The sequence below is a fragment of the Mastigoproctus giganteus genome, chromosome 8 (genome assembly GCF_048544385.1).
Source record: "Mastigoproctus giganteus isolate SK-2022 chromosome 8, ASM4854438v1, whole genome shotgun sequence".
NCBI lineage: Eukaryota > Metazoa > Arthropoda > Arachnida > Uropygi > Thelyphonidae > Mastigoproctus > Mastigoproctus giganteus.
In genome coordinates this window covers 137,658,400-137,683,128 of record NC_143582.1, presented here as the reverse complement: position 1 = coordinate 137,683,128, position 24,729 = coordinate 137,658,400, and the positions used below count along the sequence as shown (strand labels likewise).

General features: G+C 37.9%; 1 protein-coding gene across 1 annotated transcript in view; it reads right to left on the bottom strand.

The window, feature by feature from the left end:
* LOC150081845 (carbonic anhydrase 2-like) overlaps window positions 1-24,729 on the bottom strand; it is a 69,114-nt gene that overhangs the window by 5,680 nt on the left and 38,705 nt on the right. The window contains exon 4 of the mRNA XM_090380342.1: window positions 12,275-12,499. Coding sequence (XP_090236468.1) covers window positions 12,275-12,499 — 225 coding nt within the window. The remainder of the gene's footprint in view (window positions 1-12,274; window positions 12,500-24,729) is intronic.

Below are 24,729 nucleotides of genomic sequence, written 5' to 3'. Positions count from 1 at the left end.
TTTAAATTAAAAAAAAAATAATAATAAATTATAAACATACCGACCTATTTAAAAAATTTCTTCAAGGTCTGTTTTAAATCCTTGAAAGTTAAATTTTCAATACATTCTTGTAACCTGCACAATGACTTGTATTCACTTTTCTATCCCTTAAGTTCTAATGCACTCTGTAACACTTAAAAAGATTTCCTAATTTCTCTGGTTGTTGGCATAATTCTCTAGACCATGACAGCTTCATTATCAGAATTTTAATTTTCCTCAGTGTTAAGTTTATCTGGTATAATTCCATTAACTATATCTTTTACTGATAGACAACCTGTAGTGGGAAGATTTTTACAAATTTTTACCCACTCATCAAAATTTCATATAATATTAAATGAATTACTGGTATACTCTGTTGGCACTGCATTACTTTATTCATTACTTTTCACGACACCTGGCTGAATAAATTGGGCTTTAAGAAAAAAAAAAAAAAAAGTTTTTGATTGTTCAGAAATTAAATCTCAAGTACTAGGGTGTTCAAGGGGCGGTGATGTGCATTCCATAACCTCTCCTACCCAGATGTCAATGTCACCTTCTTATGGTGGCACCTCTGTAGCCAGGTGGGCAGGAGCAGCAGTGTGTAGCACACGTTTCTTGATTAGACCAGGGTTCGAGCCCATGACTATCAAATACGGAGGATGCAGAAAGGTCAGGGAATGACCACCGCATATCCCCAAAGCAATATGGCCTTAGTTGCTAATGCTCCTAAAAACCGGGCGCCTCCGTAGCCAGGTGGGAAGGAGTAGCAGTGCGTAGCACACGCTTCTTGATTAGACCGGGGTTCGAGCCCGTCACCACCAAATACGGAGGATGTGGAAAGGTCAGAGAATGATCACCACATATCCCGGAGCAATATGGCCTTAGTTGCTAATGCTCCTAAAATCCAAATAACAAACAAACTAACAAGCTCCTAAAAACCAAAAATAACAATAACCTTCTTGTGGCGAAATGACCCATTTCCACAGATGAGGAAATGGGTCAGGCTCTGGCGACCGAGTCACAGGGGTATAACTGTCCCATCACATATAGAGGAAATGCTATACTCGAAGCCTGGCTAGAGGCTATAAGTTGGCAGCCCCACCACTAGACTTATCCTGTGAAAGGCTGGTAACCTGTCCAGGAGATATTCCAAATATTTGAAATAAGCTCAAAGAAAAAAACTGGATGGATCTCAAGGATAACGACCTAGGCAATGGATATAGGACTATGATTAAGGACATTAAAGTAGCAACTTAGAACGTTAGAGGATGATGTACTAGCTATCATATGCTAATTGGTCTGTAATTACTCGTGTCACCCTTTGATCCCCCTTTGTGAATTGGTGATACATTTGCATATCTCCAGTCCGTGGAGACCTCCCCTGAGTCCAAGGATGCTCTCATAATTATGGCTAAGGGTTTGCTTAGTTGCTTTGCTGCCTCCTTTAATATAACTGGATAGACTTTAATATAACTTTAATATAACTGGACAATTTCTCCTCCACTTTGCTCTCAGTTATTACAAAATCATTTATAAGCACCCTGCTACAATTTGATAACCTTCTGCCATTTTCAAACCTTAATAACTCCTCATTGTGAATGTAGATGCAAAATACTCATTCAGTTTGTTTGCTATCTGAGCAGGATCATCAACAGTTGAACCATCGATATCAAGTGGACCAATCAGATTCATCCCCTTCCTTTTAGAGTTTAAGCTTATAAGTAAAGAAATCCTTGCTGTTTTTCTTAGCATCCTTTGCCAAAGATTTTTCGTAATCTGCCTTCGTCTGTCTAACCTCCTTTGTGACCTGATTTCAGATTAGCTTATATCTTCCATATGCTTCTGAGTCGCTTGATAATTTATATGCATCCCATGCATTTTTCTTTTCTGTCACGAGTCTCATTAGTTCATTTGATAACCATTTAGGCCTAAACCTTGAACAATATTTTTTAATAGGTATGAAACTTATAGTAGCTTCCACGATTAATTCCTTGAATGATTCCCACTTAGAATTTCCTGTTAGTAACATCGTCAGTTGATCCCACTGTACAGAATTTAAAAACTGTCTGAGACCATTGTACTTTCCTTTACCCCTGATGGTAATTATATCTTTAAGTAAATCCCACATCAGTACACTGTCATCACTGCCACCTAGTGGTTCCTTTATCTGCAAATTCTTAATACACGAATGATCACTGATGATAACCAGATCATTCCAATTCTGCATTTCTAATATCAGTGTGACACCATGTTTCTGATATCCCAACAATATCCACATTTGATGTCTTGACCAACACTTCAAATTCATTTACTATACTTCTAGCATTGGTATACATGCACCTATTCCTATTCCTAGTTGCCTTGACACATCCCATATACCCACTTGTTTCACGATGACTGCCATCAGTCCCTGAAACCCCCAGCACCCCTCACTCCAGGTTACTACTTATTCTAATAGAAGCACCTTCATCTCTGCCTGTGGCTACTTTTTACCTTTTAGTCTGTGAATCGCCCCAAGCTAGCAGTTTTCCGGCCCACCTAACACAGCCTCGATAGCATCAGCAAATATTCTTGCACCCTTTCTATTTAAGTGTATCCCACCCCTGTAGAAGCAGTCTCTCCTGTTAACAAGCACAGACGACGCTGAAAAAAATTCTACCCCTTGAGCCTTGCACATTCCCTCCAGGGCCGAATTGATTGACAAAGCTCTCATCATGTACTCCCTCCTATCGTGTCTGGGCAGAATTGCAGACACTTTCAAATTTAGCCCTAACACGACTTTTTTGCAACAATGACCTGTACTTGTTAAGTAAATCTGCAGATCTCCTACTCTTAATGTCATTGGTGCCAACGTGCACAACAATATCACCTTTTGTGCCCTTAAAAGATGATATATGCTTTACATCATCAACTTTTGCTCCTGGCAGACATACCCTGGTCCTGTTCCATCTATCCTTTTTACACAATATATTCCCCGTCTTCCTGACAATAGAGTCACCAACAATAACTAGTTCCTTTGGGACCAGCGCATTCTGCCTTGGAGGTTGCCTCTGTGTTGCCTGATGCCCAGGAGTGGGCTCTGGCGTTGAGTTGGGCAGCTGAGAGCTTGACGGGCCCCTCATATTAATTTCTTCGAGGGCATCTACCATACACCTCAAGCTCTCATAGATGCCCAGTAGAATGCTGAGTTGATGCCTAATTTCTAGACTCTCTCTGCACCTGGCACACACAAAGACATCCTTCTTGGCTAGATCATGTTCTGTTCCAGAGAGTTCGGCAAACATTTCACAAGTTGCACATTTTTTTAGGCTGTGGTGTGTTGGAGAATTGCCCCCTCCCAGTTCTCCCCCGAGTCACAGCACTCCTGCCACTTTGTGCCCGTTGCTTTGCTGTTCTAGTCTAGGGCATGATATTTTAAATTAATAAGATCAATAAATTTAATTAATTAATTGTCAATACTACACTATCTAATAGAATCCTAAATGCAGTGATGTGTATTACACTATATAATTATACGTTAGAGCTACCTAGTTACCACAATTAAAAATTTGAATTCCCTACCCCTCTATACAAAAACAATGGCTGCAAGATTCAAACGAAATAACGGTTTTACGTATATTAAGTAATAATCTACAAAAACTCTTTATCTAAATTAAAAATAAAAATAACCAGCATAACAATAACTATAAGATTACATATAAAGTACAATATAAAATAACAATTAGGTAAATAAAAAGGCAAACACATCGCTTTTTCGGAGCCTGTAATTCACAGCTGTAATTTTTAGAGAGAGTCAGCGCCCTCTCTTTAAAGATTAATGACTCATCCCTCAAATGATGAGTCATTAATAAACCTAACTGCTTAGAAGCCTGATGGAATCTAGAAGTCTGAGAGAAGTTTTGAGGGCACCACCCCTGGTGTGTGAGAACAATATTCCACGGTAGGGCGGATTTGTGATTTGTACAGAGTGAACAGCTGTTTGGAAGAAAAGTAATGTGAAAACGAAAGAGAAAACCAAGTTTTTTAGATACAGAGGAAGCATTATTTGTAATGTGCTTGTGCCAAGAGAGATTAGAAGTCAGGGTAATCCCCAAAAGAGATATATCATTTTCCTATAAATTGGAGTGTCACCAAAGATAAGCATAGGAGCAGAAGAATCCTTTTTGCGAGATATAAGACAAGACTGAGTTTTTGAAGGATTGAAATCAACTAAGCTGTCTCTGCCCCACTGGAGATCGGCATTTAAGTAATTGGTAGTGGATATTTGAGAAGTTGAAGCTGATTGAGAAGGGCAAGGTTTCTCAAACTGGAATTCAATGTGCTATTGTCGGCAAAACTATGGATATGATTTCCGGTCAATGGAAGAAGGTCATTAATATAGAAGAGGAAAAGAGTGTGGGAAAGAACTGAACCTTGGGGGGACACCAGCATTAGTGGAGCAGTTAGAAGACAGAGAGCCATCTACCATCACCCTCAGTGAGCTATCAGAGAGAAAACTGGATAACCAATAAAAAAAAAACAATTGCCAAACCATAAGATGGAAGCTTATTTAGACCTTTATGCCAAAGACGATCGAAAGCCTTTGAGATGTCAAGAGCAACTGATTGTGTTTCACCGAACTTTTCCCTTGAATCTCTCCATAAATGAGTAACATAAGCCAGAATATCACCAGTGGATCGACACTGACGGAATCCATACTGGCAATCGTTGATCAGACAGAAGGATTCTAGGTAGTTTAAGAGTTGATGGTTAATTGATTTCTCCATTACTTTAGAAGTTCAGGAGCACAGGTTTTGAGAACAAGTGGAGAAATACCATCAGGACCTGGAGCTTTCTTAGTAGCAAGATTCATCAAATCCTTCTAACATCCTTTTGACAGAAGATCACAGGAGGCACTTAATGGAGCATGTTGGGAATGGTGAGATGTGTTTTACCAAGATCATTAATATATGAGTCAGAAGAAAAATGGGATGCTAGCAGGTCAGCTTAATCCTTGGCTGAAGTGACAATAGAACCATCTGGTTTTGACAGAGGTGGGAGCAGAGATGAACAAAAGTTGCAGTCAACAGCTTTGGCAAGAGACCAGAATGCTCGGCCACCTTCTACTCTTAGCCTGTTCAAAATCTAGTTTGGATGGATTAATAACAGCTTTACAATTTTGTGAGCTTTGGTGTAGGCAGAAAATGAAACAGAAGAATTGGAAACAAGCCAATTACGATATGCAACGTTCTTCTCTTGAACAGCCTTAGCACATTTATTGGAAAACCAAAGTTTAGATAAAGGACAAGATTTTAAAGTGGAGTGCGGAATAAAGGATTCCATTCCTACAAGAATAATTTCACTGACATGATCTGAGCAAATGTTGACATCAGAAGTTTTGAAACAGTAATTCTACCAAAGAAAAAAAAAAAAATCTCGCAGGTCATCCCATTTTGCATTCTTGTAATGCCGAACAAAATGAGGTTGGGAATAGCTATAAGATAAAGGCTCCATTGGAGAAGAGACAATCACCAAGTCGTGATCTGAGGTGCCTAAAGGACCATTCACTTCGACCGTGTACTTAGAAGGGTTGTTTGTGAGAAAAAGATCATGCGTGTTGGCTGTATGGTTAGGATTGTCCGGTATTCTGATAGGTAAATGAACAATCCAATCTGTGTGAGGTCATTAGTAATCAAAAACCTCAGCATATCAACCAGCTGGGTCTGTGTGACTAGAGAATGGAAGCTAGCTGGAGTTGTAAACATTAAAATCACCTCACTGTTAGGAAAGTTGGACTGGAAAAAGTCAAGTTGTAAAGAGAGGAAGTCAAAGAGCTCCAAGTGATGTAGTGGAGTTGGGAGAATGGTAGAGACAACAGATAAATTTGACAGAATGAGGTAGGTAGGTTTTAAGCCACATAAAGTCAAAGAGGAGATTCCAAATTACAAAGTCTCCAACAGGGAATATCAGAACAGACATATGCACAAGTACCACCTTTGAGACGAAAGGAATCATACAGCGAATAATTTGGGCATCTGAGATGAGCAGTAGTTGAATCAACCAATAACTGATATTCATTCAGAAAAAGTACATGGTGTTTGGCTGACTGCCAGTGGAAATGGACATTGATGAGATTAGAACTGAGACCAAGTATATATTTCTGAAATGGACTAGGAAGTGTTTGGGAGGTTTAGATCTTTTTGCAGATCAGCTTGCTCTATTAATTTGACAATTTGTGGTGTATTCAATAATAAGAAAAGTGAGGATAATGCTGTATGAAGTAATGAAATTTTTAGATATGGTGTACACATAAGAATACATCCAGATCCTTGACAATGCTGCCTCCCCGCATACACACTACTCAAACTCCCTCCAATCACAATCTGACAGAGTATAGATTATACTCTGCAAGAGTATAGCTGATCTAGAAGCATCCTAGAGAGTTACCAATAGGTTCAGTCCAGTGCGTTAACTAGCGGCCAGCCTGTGAACACCGTTTTAGAGCTGTACCCTCAAAATGTAAGGAAGTTTGGATTTCACTATGATGTCCATCATAACCTCAAAAGACATCAGTCATACTGCATGATGGAAGAGATGGGGAAGGGTTGACCGGAACTTAGCTCTGGAGACTAAACATGGGTTTCACCACTTCAAGCCTCCAATAAGCAAAGTGGTGATATTGCACCAGTTGATGAGAGTCATCTACCACCTAGTATTGCCTGGTAACACGTGGTGTGGGCATCACATCTCAACCTCTGCTTACTCTGGTTCACACCTGGGTGGTCACCCACAGTGTGCTTGTGCATGGGGATTATACCCAGGATTACTAACAGTCCCAATATTGTGAAGGTGCAAGCAGAGGATTTGGCTGTCACAGACTGACCGAACTTTGCCAAAGTTGAGTCCACTTGACTTATGTCACCAGAATATCAGTTCCATCAGCGTTTTAGACTCCCAGGTAGCAAGTACAGTTTGTCTGGCATATCTGAGAGAATGTCTGCGACAATCTCAAGGACCAATATAAATGCATTCCTGTATTACTTACTTGCATTTATTTATATACATCCATCCATGCATTTTTCTTTGCTACCACGAGTCTCATCAGTTCATCTGACATCCATTTAGGTCTATGTCTGTCTTGAAATGTATCTCTGTTGGTATAAAGAGCCTAGTAGCTTGTACAATATCATACCATCCCTGAATGCTTCCCATTTAGAATATGCTGTTTGTAACTTCATCAGTTGGTATAGGAGTGTTATGTACAACAGTATCTGAAATCTAATTATATGATGTCAAAATTATTTTTTGCATCCAGCGCTTTTATTACTGTATCATAGCATTCAATCCGCTTCGTCAAACAAAACTTAAAAAAATCTAATATGTGACTGCAGTATAAATGCATTCCTGTGGTGCCTCTGTAGCCAGGTGGGCAGAAGCAGTAGTGCGTAGCACACGCTCCTTGATTAGACTGGGGTTCGAGCCCGTGACCACCAAATACAGAGGATGCGGAAAGGTCAGCGAATGACCAACACATATCCCCGTAGCAATATGGCCTTAGTTGCTAATGCTCCTAAAAACCAAATAACAAACAAACAACATTCCTGTATTACTTATGTGTATTTATTTATATACATCCCATTCATTTTTCTTTGCTACCACGAGTCTCATCAGTTCATCTGACATCCATTTAGGTCCATGTCTGTCTTGAAGTGTATCTCTGTTGGTATAAAGAGTCTAGTAGCTTGTACAATATGATAGCATCCTTGAATGCTTCCCATTCAGAATATGCTGTTTGTAACTTCATCAGTTGGTCACTGAATAACTGTCTGAGACCACTGTAGTAACCTTTACGAGAACAAAAGCCTTTGCCTTTGACAGGAGTAATGCTTTCTCTGTTCCCCTCTAACATGCTAGCATAGAAAACAATCACCCAGTATTCCAGTTTTCAAATTCTGAATCCTTTATATCCAAGCGACATTATGTCTCTGATATTCTCACATCTGTATTTGATGATTTAATTAGTACAGTCAGTCCTTGTACAGCGTGATAATTGTGTTCCTAGAAACCCTCGTGCAATATAAACAATAGGCCCTATGGGAAAAATAGGGTTAGGTGCCAACCACCCAAGATTGAACACACATTTGTAACCAAAACATTACCAAACACAATAAATAATCATAATAAAATATGTAAGTATTTTATTACGACTATTACGTAATAAAATATTGCTAATGCTTTTGCTTCTATTGTAAGCAAACTTGTTTTTTGTTTGATTTGCTATCCAAACAGATGACAGCCGTTCCATCTCTTCCAATTCTTTGTGTCTTGATCTAATGGATTTTAATTATACTTTGAGTTGTTCCTGCTATGAAAGTTGTTTTTATTTTCTCAGCATTCTTTCTAATTCTCGGCGTTGCCTCATTTAGGCCTGTAGCACGTGCAATATCACATGGTCTTTCATTTCGCTCAAAACGTTTCACAATTTCATATTTTTTCTCTATCAACAGAGGCGGACTGGCCATAGGCCTTACCAGGGAAACTCCGGTGTGCTGGAGGCCGGTGTGATTTTGGCCATAAACCATAGTATGAGGCCACTACAAATTTTCTCAGGTAAGAATTTTTGACCCAGTTCGCCTCTGTTTATCGATATTGCTCTTCTTTTTCTCTCTGAATCTGTAGTGTCTTCACTAGGATGCTTCCTTTTCACACCTTTTAAGTATTTTATTCATTTTTAGGGAATAAAGCACAATTACAAAATGAGGAGGCACGCTTAATACACATAAACAAAGCTGTGCGTGTAGCAACTGAATAAACAACACCGTAAAGGCAGAGGCTTGATGAGTCCCTCTTTTTTAATTAATCCTTCGGGGGTGGGGGAATCAACCTCCAAAGGATTAAAAGACTATTAACACCTCACATTTTACTAAAGCACATTTCTGGGGGTTACTACCATAAAACAATAAAAACAATTTCCAGTTGCATTTCTGCTAGTGGAATCTGTTATAAACTGGTAGTAAACTTGATCTAATGGCATTTGCGATAATACCGATAGCTGGAATTGTGTGGGTTTTTACCTTATTATGGTGAAATGTGTTTCCCCCTTCACTGATATAAAAAAAAACATAAATACATTTTCAGAATCTTCTCTTCATTCCTATCGTGTTGTGTTCAGTTGGGATGATTCCGCGTTCGACTGCCATTTCTTGTAAACACAAAGGCGAATCATGCATAAGCAAATTCGGTTCGTGTTATATTCGATATCGTTGCCCTATTTATAAATCATGTATGATCGAATTCATGTAGTGTAAACACGTGTTATATGAGGACTGACTGTACTTTAAATTCATCATATTTATTTAGTGTGCTCCTAGCATTAGTGTACATACAAGTATACCTGGAACTGTTTTTAATCTTGGTAATCCTAACACAGCCCATGTATTTGCTTGTTCCAAGAGGGCTTCCAGTAAGTCTTAAAATTCCTGATATCTTGCTTACCAGGCTGCATGTTCTAACAGAAGCATTGCAAGGGTCACTCTAACCTCTGTAGCTACTGTTAATCTATTAGTCTGTGTATCCTCTCACCATGCTAGCAGTTTTCTAACCCACCCAACACTGCCTCAACAGCATCAGCAAATATTCTTTCTCCCTTCTATTTAAATGTATCCCATTCATTTAGAAACAATCTTCTATTAACAAGCACAGACCACAATAAGAAAAATTCTATACCACGAGCTTTGCACAGTCTCTCCGCAGCCAAATTGATTGACAAGGCTCTCTTATGTACTCCCTACTGTTGTGTCTGGGAAGGAATGCAGATACTTTCAATTTCAGTCCTAACTTCTGACTTTTTCTCAACATTGCTTTAATTAAATCCTTTGATCTGCTACTCTTAATATCATTAGTGGCAACATGTAAAACAATATCTCTTTCTGGTGACCTTAAATAATGATAGCTGTTCTAAAACATCTACTTTAGCCCCCAGCAGATATATTCTGCTCCTATTGCATTTGTCCTTTTTTGCACAACACATTTCCCACTTCCCTGACAATTGTGTCACCAGTTATAGCTACTTGCTGTGGAATCAAGGATCTCTGCTGCAGAGATCCTTGTGTTGCTTTGTAACTGTAACATGGCTCAAGCGTTGGACTGGGCTGTTGAGTGCTTGATGAGTCCCTCTTTTTTAATTAATCCTTCGGGGGTGGGGGAATCAACCTCCAAAGGATTAAAAGCTTCGAGTCCTCATATAATCCCATCAGAATGCTAAGTTTGTGTTTAACCTCATACTCTTTGCAGTGAACACACACACAAAGAAAGATATCCTCTATGGCTATGTCATATCCTGCTAGAGGTAGCTTTGCAAAAAGGGCACCACACCTAAAATAATCCTGATTTGTTTTTAAATTAAATTTAGAATAACATTATCTATCTGATGTTATTCTAAATTTGTAGGCAAATCCTGATTTGCCTACAAATCAGGATTATGTTAGGTGTGGTGCTCTAATCCCACTTATTTAATGGCAATACAAACTATGCTCTTTTATATTACATTGCGTATTAAGTCACATTATTAAAACACATTTGTATTGCTATAAATTATAGTTTATATGCCTCTTCTGATACTGATTATACTGCTACAAAATTACACAATTTCAATATATCAACACTGATTTTACACTATCAGTGTTGATATATTGATACCAATACTAGAACAATGACAGAAGAATTTGAATGTCCTTATTTAATCAATTACAGACCAAGTAACAAACAAATTCACCATCTTAATCAGAGAATCATAAACAATAACTACTACAAATTTTATATCAATAGTTAAAAAAAAAAAAAAAAAAAAAAGCAATTTTTCAGCGATAAAAAAGTTCATGTATCAGCTCCTTGAAAAAGTTGTGCATCCAGATCTCAAATATATGACTGCTGGAAATGTCTACTATCCATCTGTACACGTGACATTTCCTTGCAGAGATTGGTATTCCTAATAAAATTTTTCACTGAATGCATACACTTTATGTATATTAAAGAAATTATTAGTAGAGATGGATAAACAAGGTGGGTATTTTTTTTTTTTTTTTTTTTTTGCTGTATAAGCATCACTTGCTAATACAGGAATACCTTGCATAGTGCAGTTTCGAACAGTGCAGGTTTTGCTATAGCACTGTTTACAAATTGAAAAAAAATATGATTAAAGAGGCCTGTGCACTCTGGATTCATTATTAATATCGAATTACTGTGGCACAGAGCGAAACGGAGACAGAACAAGTTATGATAGGTTTAATAAAGGAAATACATACGTAACTTGTTCTGTCTCCGTTTTGCTCTGTGCCACAGTAATTCGATATTAATAATGGTTGACAAAACAGCCGAAAGCTTTTGTCTGTATCTCATCTAATATATGTATGTATTTCCTTTATTAAACCTATCATAACTTGTTCTGTCTCCGTTTCGCTCTGTGCCACAGTAATTTGATATTATGAAAAAAAATTAACTGCGTTATGCACCAATACATTTGATATATATGTATGTATTATAATGCCAGCACGTAGGCCAATGCGTTATGGATTCAAGGCCACGCTGACTGTTGTCGCAACTCTCATTACATACGGACTCTGCTAGCATTAATACATTAATAAACACTTTAGATTCCGAGCGGTGAGGTCGTTCACTGTGCGTAAGCTGTACAAATATTTTTCGCTGTGTATTTTTATTAAAGATTATTTTTTAAAAACGTTACACCTTTATACGCAAATATGAGTGGAAAGAAGAAATGTAATGGCGCTGAGAGTTCTAGATCCAAACATCGAACAAGGTATGAAAGTAAAGCAGGCGTTGCAAAATGACATTCGATGTAGATAAAAGAAGAAAAGAACTGTGCAAACTAAGCTGATCAGTTATTTTTCAAAATAAAAATACAGTACTGTACATACTACAATAAAAATCATTTGTACTGTACATACTAGTATTTTTCATTTTTTATCATTTTAATTTCTTTTTTTTGCAAGAACTTCGTGCGCATCAATTTATAGTAAACAAACACCTATATATTTTTGCAACTCAATCCATATAATCAAATTTTCGGAACGCATTACATTAAAATACATACTAATAATACCTCGATCAGCGCGGTTTCGCATAGCGCAGTATTTTTTTGGCACGAATTAACCACGTTATGCAAGGTATTCCTGTACTAATAGTCACAACGATGCACACTCATCTCTCAAAAATATCTTCTTCAAATTGTGTTAAAAAATTTAATATAAAAACTAACCTGCTTTTGGCTGATCTCAACAAAATCCTCAAAAACAGTCCAGGTTACCACTTCATTGCAATTTGGAGTAGTCAGTGAGCCAGAGTATCGGTAATAAGGCATAGTTTCATCAGGCAGAAGATCTTCAAGCTTTATTTTTGGAATCTTCACTGTTGCTCCCTCTTTCTTAATTTTTTGGAGGTTATCAATAATGGGATCAAAATCATCATTATCCATTTCAGAAACCTAAGGAATAAAATGAATTGCTCTGCTATTAGTAATAAGTAATTTGCAGATTACAGAGAAGTTATGTTGAAATAAATTTTTAGACTATTTTATACATATTACTCTTGTAAGGAGGAGCATAAAAATTTTGAGAAGACTCAACTTATTTTTAACTTTAAAGAAGGGCAGATCTCTAAAGTGAAACAATTTAGTAAATAAATTATATTTGTAAACCTGAAACTAATACGTAACAGCTATCAGTGCTCTTTAATACATTTTAATTACTTACAGCTGTACACTTTCCTACCATTAATATGAGGACACCCCTCTGTTGATAGTCTATCACGTCTTACCTAAGTGCCACCTGTCAGACAACTATAAATATGCTCAATAGGCATTCAAGGAGACAGTAGTGCAATTGTGAATGCAAGATGCCACAATCAAAAGAGTTAAGACTTCCAGCACGAAATGATAATGGTGTACTGCATAAGTAATTGTGTCTGTACATGACAGTTCAGTGGCATTGAATATCCCTAGGTCAATGATTGGTGATGTGTTCTGCAAATGGAAGCAGACTGGTGCATGAAATGACCCAGAAAACCTCTGAACCTGATGAAACATAACAGCACAACATGCCTTCAGTGAGGTGATTGGGACACATGTGAGTACCAGTACAGTATGCTGTATGATATAGGTTACTATGGTCTTGCAACTATCCACAATGCACTAATCACCCCAACAAATGTCATACACCATCTAGCTTGGTGTAAGGCCTACTGTTCTTGAACCATACACCAATGGAAAACTGTGCTTTAGAGTACAAGTTATGGTACACGGTCTACCAGACTAAGGGTTGTTTGTGGCTTGGTGTGGTGAATGTCCAGAGAAAAGCTACCTGACTGTATCATCCCAACAATGAACTTTGTTGGACAGAAGCAGCATTGCCTAGAACCATTGGTTGTTGTGTACAAAACCATTAATGGTTAGTAATATCTGGAAGTACCTGACAATAATGCTTTACCTATATTATGGCAGCACATTGGCAAAACCTGTACCAGCAGGACAATGCTCCATGTCATACTGCTCACATTGTGATGGGCTGGTTTGAGGACATGAGCATCAAAAAGTTGGACTGGCTAGCTCAGAGGCCTTACCTACATCTAAATGTAGGTACAGTTTTTTTTTAAATCTTTTCTTGGCACAGCATTTGTGCAATAGTAGCAAAAGCATTCTTGAAATCCAAGTATATTTATCCCCAGGGGCTCACATCTGGTGAATATGGGCTTAGCACGCCCAGGGTCCTGAGCTGGATATCATCATTCTCTCTCTCTCTCTCTCTCTCTCTCTCTCTCTCTCTCTCTCTCTCTCTCTCTCTCTCTCTCTCTCTCTCAAGGTAACTCAAATTTTTTTTTTTTTGGCTGGTGCAGCAAAAGCCTCGGGCTTCCTTGCACCATATGGCTAATTGTAATAATAATATATGATATCAAAATTATTTTTGCGTCAAATTCCTTTGTTGCTACATCATAGCATCCAATCAAATTAGTCATACAAGGTCACCCCTTACAAATCCATGCTGTGACTGAAGTATAACTCCTGTCTGGATGGTCCTACATTACTTCTTTAACCAGTGACTCCATTATTTTTCCAGTAACTCAAATCACCTTTCAATTCCCCTTTGTGAATTGGGGATACATTTGAAAACATCTAGTCCACATGGTTCTCCTCAGAATCAAAAGATGCTCTCATAGGTCAAGGGTTTGCTTACCACCTTTGCTACTTCCCTTAATATAATTGGCTAGTCTCATCCATCCTTGATGTCTTTTTTCTGTTTAGCTTTAACAATTTCTCTTCCACTTTCTTCTCAGTCATCACAAAATCATTTAGCTCCCTATCAGAGTTTGATAAACTTCTGGCATTCCCTTACCTAAGGAATTCCTCATATGTGAATGTAGATGCAATATACCTGTTCAGTTTATCAGCAACCTGAGCAGGACCCTCAACATCAAGTAGGTCAAGGTGATTCAACCCCTTCCTTCTACTGTTAATATAAGAAGTATTTGCTGCTTTTCTTTGCTGTCTTTGCCAGATACTTCTTGTAACTTGCCTTAGCTTGCCTAACATCCTTTGTGACTCAATTGCAGGCTAGTTTTATCTACCATAGGTTTCTGTGTCACCCGGTAATTAATATGCATTTTTCTTCTCTGCCACAAATCTCATTAGATCATCTGACATTCATTTAGGTCTAAGCCTTGTACAGTATTTCTTAGTGGTATGAAAAGCTTTGTAGCTTCTATGATTACTTCCCTGAATGCTTGCCATTTAGAATTTACTGTTGGTAACATCATCAGTTTGTTCCACTGCTCTCTTTGTTATTATAAAATAGCTTCTGCAATTACTTCCCTAAATGTCTCCCATTTAAAATTTGCAGTTTTTAACATCATTTGGTCTCAAAGAAATTTAAAAACCATCTAAAACACTGTAGTCACCTTTACAAAAGCAAAATTCCTTCCCGTTACAGTAGTGCTATCTTTAAGTATATATCATACTTCAATAGATTATGATCACTGCCATCTAGTGGTTCCTTTATCTGGATATTCTTAATGCATGATAAATCATTGCTGATAATCAGATCAAGAGGTTTGCTTTTCTTGTTGCCTCTTTAAACATACTGCTTTAGGAAACAGTTATCCAATAAATCCATAAAATTTCTAGCATGAGTAACCAACCCAAAGTTCCAGTCAATATCTGGAAAATTAAAGTATTCCATTATAATTCTAATCTACTGCCCTTCTCTACCTGTTTGTTTAGTTGTCCAGTATACTCATCACAGTAATCTGGCCTATAGCAGACTCCTACTCTCGTTACACCCAGCATTTATGTCACACCAAACTAACTCAACATTGCACTGGCCACCCACTTCATTTGGGTGGCCACTGCCTTAGATACTGTGTGTCTTAACCAAGAGCATCAATTCTCTCTTCCTCCCTCCTGTTTGACCTTCTGTACACCATACACCATTATTTTCACCATATTCAAATTCTGCATCACTTACATGTTTGAATGGCACCATATTTCTGATATCCCTACTATGTCTTCATTTGTTAACTTAACCACTACTTCAAATTTGTATATCATACATAGCGTGGAAACTGGGGTTTTTTTATCCAGCAAAACAGGCAAATCGACAACACACGTAATTTACAGACAAAATAAATATATGGGTAGATGTAATAATTTACAGGGGACCCTGATATCATAATTTGTGACAACTGGAGAATGAGACTGATGATTGAAAAAAATAACGATCCCACATATGAATAAACTAACCTTGGTTTATTCAAAGCAACTTTCTCCCACATACACACACACTGCATGCAGTGATCACGAAGTGACTGGTGGAAGGCCATGACTGGTATACTGTTCAACGTTCTCATCACAGCTCTTTGAGTGGTGTCAATGTCATGAAAATAACAGCCTTTCAGTAGTGGCTTAAGCTTCTGGAACAAAAAGAAGTGAAATGGGGCTAAGTTTGGTGAATATTGTGGGTGTGACAGTAAACAGACCTTTTTGCTAGCCAAAAACCCCTGAACAGTGAGAGCCTTGTAGCTTGGTGCATTGTCATGCAAGAGGAACCAACTGCCATTATTTCCGTACTGAGTCCACACACAACAGATTCTCTGCAACAAATGTTTCAAAACTTCCAGATAGTAGTCAGCATTAACACTTTTGGGCACAAACTCTTTGTGTACAATTTCCTTGTTATCATAAAAAAGTGATGAGCATGGCTTTGATTTTTGACCTTTATTGACAAACGTTTTTGACTTTGGGAGAATTTGCCAACTTCCACTCTGCACTTTGTCTCATTGGTCGCTTCAAGGCTCATTCTGAAAAAAACACCACATCTCATCCTGTAATGATCAAATTCAGGAAGTTGGGTTTGCTTTCAGCAGCCTCAGTGAGTTCTCTGCAATGTTCCACTCGCATCTGTCGTTGACCATCTGTTAATGAATGTGGAATGAACTGTGCGCACAGACCTTCATTTTCTTCAAATCCTGGTTTATTATTTGTCGAATGGTTTCCTCATTAATGCACAGATCTTCTGAAATCATTCAGTGCTGCATATCAGTCATTGGTAATAATTTCCCACGCCTTTTCAGTCAACTCTATCATTTGAACTATTTTTTCTGGACCTGGATGTTTCTCATCTTCCAGTGATTCTCTTCCATGGGAAAAACATTTATGCCACTTAGAACACACATGCACGAGACAAGCAATGCTCTCCATACACTTGCTTCATCATTTAAAACATTTACATGGTACTTCTGCCCAGTTGAACACATTTCTGTGGCACTTCTGCCCAGCCGAACACAAAACTTGATTTTTCCTATTTATTCCATTGTCCCTCCACAACACAGGAAAGATGTGCAGTTCTGCTCATACTACATTCTGAAATGGTGGCAATTTCCTCTGACCATAACTACTGTTCTCGAGGAACAATCACTCTTTCATTTCACATTTACTTCTAGATGACAACATCAGCACTCGTCTTATAACGTCTAACTTTCCAATTGCCACACTATATACATTTAGGATTAGTGTACAAGCAAGTACAAGGGGCAGTCAATAAGTATTTACCCTCACCTAGGAATAATTGAGTTAGGGATTTGATATTATCTATACATATAAGTCTCATAAGTTAATGAATATTTGTTTTTTTAGATTTACTGGTTACTGAAGTAGACCCATGAATACAGCAAGTGGTGGTATGCTGAAAAATTAGGTGTCTGTTACAAAATTTCTTCATTTACAAGGTAGGGAAGCAAAACATATCCATGAGGAGATGAAAGCTCTATATGGATTGCCTATTATATGAGACTGGGAAAAATTTAAAAAGATAGTTCTGGGCGAAGAGTGTCCACAATGACCCAAGAGAAGGAAGACCCATATCAGCCACAGATCCTGCCATTGTGGCTGTAGCAGTACTAGTCTTTGAAGACAGATGTGTGACTATAAATTTTATAACAAATGAACATTAGCCATGGATCTGTTTGCACTATAATGCATGAATTTCTGCACGTGTCAGAATGGTTCCAAGAGTCTTGACATCTCCAAAGCTCCACTGAGTGTTTTGCGCAATTGTTGGTACTTTGTAGAGAGCGACAATATTAATGATATATTTTTTTTGCCTGAATTGTAATGATGGATGAATGCTGGATACATCACTATAATCCAGAAACAAAAAACAAAACAGATAAGAAAACAATGGAAATATTCATCTTCACTAACCCATAAAAATGCCAAGGTTCAAATGTCTAATAACAAGGTCATGTCGTCAGTCTTCTGAAACTCTAAAAGTATCATCTTTACAGATTACCTTTTAAAAGGCAAAGGCATCATTGTACTATAGAAACCTGGGAAAGTTAAGAGAGACTATTAAGTTGAAGAGATGCAGGAAGCTACCAAAGATGTCCACCTCCTAGCCAACAATGCTTCTACTCACAAGGCTGCCCTCATAGTGAACTTTGAAAATACCCACCTTATTCTTCTGACCTGAAAATGAAGAAACCATTATGGGTTTCTTCATTACAGGGCTGCAGACTGATGAGGAATTAATGAAGTGGAAGCCCAGTTTTCTACTCAAAGTGAATTATATTCAAGAGGCCTGAAAGAGCTTATCGACAGATGGGAAAAATTTTTAGCTCTAGAACAGTGGTTCCCAACTGGTGTGTCTCGGCTTATTGGCATGCCACAACCCTTTTCAAGTGTGCCACAAAATTAGGAAAAATTCCATTGAGTTCAATGGCAATTACTACTTTGGTGTGCTGTTAATATTTGTCTTTTAACTTAAAGTGTGACTTGAGTGACAAAAGATTGGGAAGCACTGCTATAGAAAGTAGAGATACAGAAGGAAGAAATTGCTAACCAAGTTTCAAATGTGTTTAAGTGAGGGTAAATACTTATTAAATGACTATCCCTCGTTGGTGTCTCTTTATTATTTGTCTTCTTTAGTCTCTTATTGTACTGTATTTTTTTATCTATGCATAGTGTTTTTATATCTTCATAATTTGCAATGTGTAATTCTAGTATGTTTGTTTTCTATTTCTCCAACGTTAATTACAAAGCATGAAGAAATGAAGTACTGGATTTTTGCACTGCATGAATAATAAAATAAATGTTCAATCAAATTATGATAATGTTTCTCAATTCAAATCTAAAAAAAAAAAAATTAAATATGGAATTAATACGTATAAGGGCTGTTCAATGAAGGATAGGGAGATAATGGAAAATTATGCACTATTCCCATTTGTAATAATAAAATAATGCGCCTCCGTAGCCAGGTGGGAAGGAGCAGCAGTGTGTAGCACACGCTTCTTGATTAGACCGGGGTTCGAGCCCGTCACCACCAAATACGGAGAATGCGGAAAGGTCAGGGAATGACCACTGCATATCCTGGGAGCAATATGGCCTTAGTTGCTAATGCTCCTAAAAACCAAATAACAAACAAACAAACAAAATAATATTAAAGTCAACCAAGCAAGATATTTTTGTATGTTGCATTTTCTTTTCCATTCACCCATGGATATGCCAAACTGGTTCCCCAAGCACTCTGGCAGATTGGGTACTGAATCTCTTGCACCCTTCAATAACTCAATTCAGTGACTGAGTTGAATTCCTTATTCACTGGCTACTGCTACTATATGGAATACTTATTTTAAGGCAATTTGATAACTCTAGCCACAGATTCAAATCACTTTTCTGTAATGACTTCTGAGTTGAATCAACTAAGTAACTCGTTTTGCTCATTGCTAGGACATACACTGGCAACTGAGAAAAGGGAAATTGTCTGGTTTCAGAGCTGCAAAAGGCCACTTAACCTTATTGATGCATCACAGTGAGAATCCATGGACTTTCAAAAATTTCCAAAGCCTTCATGGCCGTGATTTCAAAACTGAATAAGAAATACTGCAATTTAGTTAGGGAAGGATGTTACACAGCTGTTTTTCATTACGGTTATTATTATATTAAAACCACTCTTATACCACATGAAAAATGTTGATACCCATCTTCAAACAATGTTTCTGGTTTAGGTGGACTGGAGGGAGATGTATCTGGTCTATTTTCTTTTCCTGGTTTTTCATTCATTCTATTTGGATTCGCTGTTTCCCTATTGCTTGCTGAGGTTCCGATCCGTCCCGCTAATTATTCTTCACTAAAATTAACCTTGAAACCTCAGCAAACAATAGGAAACAGCAGATCCAAATAGAAGAGAATGAATGAAAAACCAGGAAAAGAAAAAAGACCAGATACATCTCCCTCCAGTCCACCTGAACCAGAAACATGGTCTGAAGATCGGTATCAGCAAGATCCCGAACCAGCCTGCACATCAACCCTGATGTCCAGAGTATGGGAGCAAAGGTCATTCCAGGCTTCTACTATACAAGAACCCTGTATCCAGGTTAAAACTTAGCACCAGCAGCATGGTTTGATGATAAGTATCGGTAAGATCCTGAACCAGCCTGCACACCAACCCTGGTGTCAAAGGTCATCCCAGGCGTCAGGATAAAAACTTGGTACTATCCTATTGGCTAATGGAGTTAATTCCTCTCCTATATATTAAATGCTGGCAGACCACTTGCCTATATGCACATCCGGTTTCTGGGAGCATTGGCAAGAGGAGTCTGTCAGCAGGTAAGAATTTAATCTCTTTGTAATTTCCTTAGTTTCCTGTTTTCTGTTGTAATGTTAACTTTAAAAAAAAAAAAAAAAATTTCATACCTTACAACCATAATTTGTAATTGTAATAGTAATATTCTAATCGTAAATGGGTACTGTGATTATTGGTAATTGCAATACTCAAAAATATTCAAATTTGTAACTCTTTCTATTTTTCTGTTCTCCCAACAGCTTGGTCTGATGATGGGTCATCATCATCATCAGCCATTTTCAATCCACTGCAGGATGAAGACCTCTCCAGCAACTTACCAGTTCCTTCTGTTTTGAGCACTGGCCATCCATTTACTACCCACAAACTCATGAATTTCATCTCTCCATCTCCGCCTTTGTCTTCCAGGTTTTCTTCTATCTCCTCTTGGGTACCATTCTGTTATTTTCTTAGTCCATCTGTCATCATGTCTCTGAGCTATGTGTCCTGTCCAAGACCATTTTAGTTCTTTAGTTTTGATAAGAATGTCCTTTACTTGAGTTTGCTGCCTAATCCATGTGTTTCTCTTCTTATCTAACAGTCTGATTCCCAATATAATTCGTTCCATTCTTCGCTGTGTAGTTCTCAGCTTCTCTTCCATTCTTTTGGTGAGTGCCCAAGTTTCACTTCCATAAGTCATGGTGGGGAGTATACATTGGTTCATTATTTTATGTTTCAGACAAACTGGGATATTGCTCTTCAGTATGTGACTATATTTCCTGAATGCTATCCAACGAAAATTTATTCTTCTCTTGACTTCCAGCCATTTATCATTATTACAGCTAATAACTTGTCCCAGATAAATATATGACTCCACCTTTTCAATTACTGCTCCTTCAATCATTATTTCCCTTTCTGTGGCATACTTGTTCATCATTACTTTTGTTTTAGCCATATTCATCTTTAGTCCAAAATCCTTACTAACTGTGCATAACTGATTAAAATTTTCCTCTAATTCTTTGGGATCGTGGCTTATGACCACAATGTCATCTGCAAATCGTAAATGGTTTAGGTACTCTCCGTTCACATTGACTCCTTTCTGCGACAAGTCTAATCTTCTGAAAGCTTCCTCAAGGGCAGCAGCAAACAGCTTCGGAGATATTGTGTCTCCTTGTCGAACTCCTTTCTCAATTTTAAATTTCCAACTGTCTTTGTCTAGTCTAATAAAGGAGTTAGCACTCTCATATATTTTCTTCAAAATCATAATATATGGAGTATCTATGCCTTGTCTTTCCAATGCCCGAAACATTGCCTTATGCTGTATGGAGTCAAATGCCTTTTCATAATCCACAAATGCCAGGCATAATGGTGCTTTATATTCATTTGCTTTCTCCATTAGCTGTGATATTACGTGAAGGTGATCCATAGTTGAGAATCATGTCCTAAAGCCAGCTTGCTCTTTCGGTTGATTCACATCAAGTATTCTTTCTAATCTGTTAGTAATGATCCTTGTGAACAACTTGTAGATGTGGGATAACAAGCTAATTGGTCTATAATTTCCAATTTCTGATTTATCTCCTTTCTTATGCAGCAAAACTATGATTGCATTATTCCACTGCTTAGGCGTCACACCTTTTCTAATGCACTTTGTGAAGAGCCTTGCCAGTTTTTGTGTTATGTCTCTTCCTCCCAATTTTAACAACTCTACAGTAACTTCATCTTCCCCCGGGGCTTTCTGATTCTTCAATACATGTTCTACCTCATCAGGAAGAATATCGGGTATGTCGTATGTGTTACTACTTTGCAATCCATCTTCCCCACTGCTGGCATCATTCCCCTGCTCCTTGTATAATTCTCTATAGTAGTCTTCTGCTATTTGAATTATGCCTTCTCTGCTGTTTATAAGTACACCATCGCTATTCTTCAGTTTCAGTATCATTTGTCTTTCTGTATTACTGCTCATGGCTGCTGATTTAAATCCTTTGTTTTCCCTTAATGCTTGTTCTACTTTTCTTGTGTTAAATCTTCTTATGTCCTCTCTGAGTCTCTTTCTAATGGCTTTGCATAACTCAGTATACTCAATTTTCTCCCTGTCAGTGTTTTTCTTGCTTTTCATTTGTCGTCTTCGGTTCATCATGACAAGTGTTTCTTGACTAATTTTTCCCTATAGGTTTCTTGGGCTTTATCACTTTCAGAAAGTTGTAATATTCCTTGTCGATATCTTGGTCCTGAGCAGTCTGCAGAAGCTCAAACTTGTTCTTAAGTTCCAGTACATACTGCTTTTTCTCCTCTTCTGTTATCTCAAAGACCTTTGTATTATTTACTCGAGTCAGTTTTTTCCTTTCCTTTCCTACATCTATATCAAGTGTACATCTTACCATTCTGTGATCACTTCCAACATTTACCTTATTCAGGACAGTAACATCATTCACAATATATCTTCTGTTAGTGAGGATGAAGTCGATTTCATTAGTTGTTAATGCATTTGGACTCTTCCATGTCCACTTTCTGTTCACCCTTTTCTTGAAAAGGGTATTCATTACTGACAGTCCTTGAGATTCTGCAAATTCCACAAGTCTTTCACCTCTTTCGTTTCTTTCACCAATTCCAAAATTTCCTATAGTTCCTCTTTCTGTGCTGTTTTGTCTTTTTCCAACCTTAGCATTGAAGACCCCCATAATAATAGTGTAGTAGGTTTTCTGCTCATCTAGAAGACTCTCAATTTCGGTGTACATTTCTTTAACCTCTTCATCATCATGGCTCGATGTTGGTGCATAAATCATTATAATCTTTAGCTTGTACCTCTTAGAAATCTTGAGTATTAGTCTTGACACCCTTGGTGATGTACTTTTGAATTCCAAAATGTTGTTTTTAAAATCTTTATGGAGCAGAAACCCAACTCCACCTTCACTCCTTTCACTGTTTCCATTGGTGTACAGCAGATTTCCACTTGATAAACTTATAAGTGATTCATTTCTTCTTCTTGTTTCAGCCAAACCAATGATATTCCTTTTCCAGCTCTAATATCCTGTCTTCACCGATGAGTGATCTTACGTTATAACAGGCCAAGTTCAGTTTCAGTGCATGGCAGCCTAGTCGTACCCAGAGATTCTTAACACCCTCTGCTTCCAATCTGATCCTCTCGCTGCCGTAAGAGGGAGAGTGAAAGCTGCTGGGGACTGAGGGCCATTTGTTTTGTCATGCTGTCATATGCTGGAGGGTTTGGTCTTTTCCTCTTCACGCTGACCAGGCGTCTTGAAGAGAACCACTCTACACGTTCGTTGCCAACTAAGTGACATAACAGGGCTTACCATCGAGGTGTGCATGACTGGATTTTAGGGAGGCAGGCCAACCGGACTTCTCCTAAATCTTCTGTAATAGAGAGATATTGGACCCATCAGTGTTTTAGGCTGAGTGTCTGATAACACACAGGATACCTGTTCCCCTCTAAGATGATGGGTATCGGTAAGATACCCAAAACATCATAATAATGTATAGTAATGTAAGCGAACAGCCTAATAAACTATATTGTTAATTTTCATATGGTATAAGAGTAATTTTAATATAAGTTATAATATAATAATAACCTATGCAATTCTTTTTCCAAGATTAGTTTCTGCACTGTTTTGTAACAGAACTGGAAAAGAATATGGAATTTAAGGGTTTGTTAACTATCAGCACCGTGACTTATTGTCCTTATATTGTGGATTTTCAAGTTAGTATGCTTTTCCCCACTTCTGTGCTCCAGCCTGTAGACTTGGGGGGGGGGGTCGTTGTCTTCATCCTGAAGCAGTATTGCTTGAGAGCAATGGCTGAGGTTACCAACTAGAAGGAAGCAACAACTCTCAAACAGTCCTGGAAGGAGTGTAAAATTCTTATGGCAGTTATTGCTGCAAGCTGGAATGCTATCAAGCAGTCAGCCACGAAGGGTTGCTGGATGAAACTCTACCCATTGTCCACAACTGTGAGATTTATCAGAAATGCAAGGAAATATCTTTGTTTGGAATGGATACTGAAGATGTGAATGAGCTACTGACAGAAAAGATCTTACAGCTGATGATTCTAGTTACAAGCAAAGATGCAAAATAAAGGGATGACGATGATAGTAATGATAATATCCACTACCCTTTAAAGCAGAGGTGTCAAACCACATGCAGCCCACAACACTCCTGAGTGCAGCCTGAACCAAATTAAAATTTAATTGGGAAATATTCAACAAATAATAAAAATACAGTAAAACACGGATAATATTTCATTTTAAAACTAAAAAAATCATAAAATTCTCTTTTGACCTTGGTTTACGCGTGCACTTTAAATAGTGCGAGACAGCACTCCCCCCTCTCCGACTGCTGTTCCCCTCACAGCACGTTCTGTCTCTCTCGCACTGATTTTGATTCTATTCAATATTAAAACAAAATTATGTGTTTCTTTTTATCTATAGTTCCTATCTGATTTGTATGCATGTATGTGTTAATAAATAAATATAAATACATATAAATATTGAAAACCAATGCATTGTCAAGTCAATATGCAGCCTGCACTGATCTTCATATAAGGTTTAGTGGCCAGTTCCTATTTGAGTTTGACACCTATGCTTTAAAGAACCTGA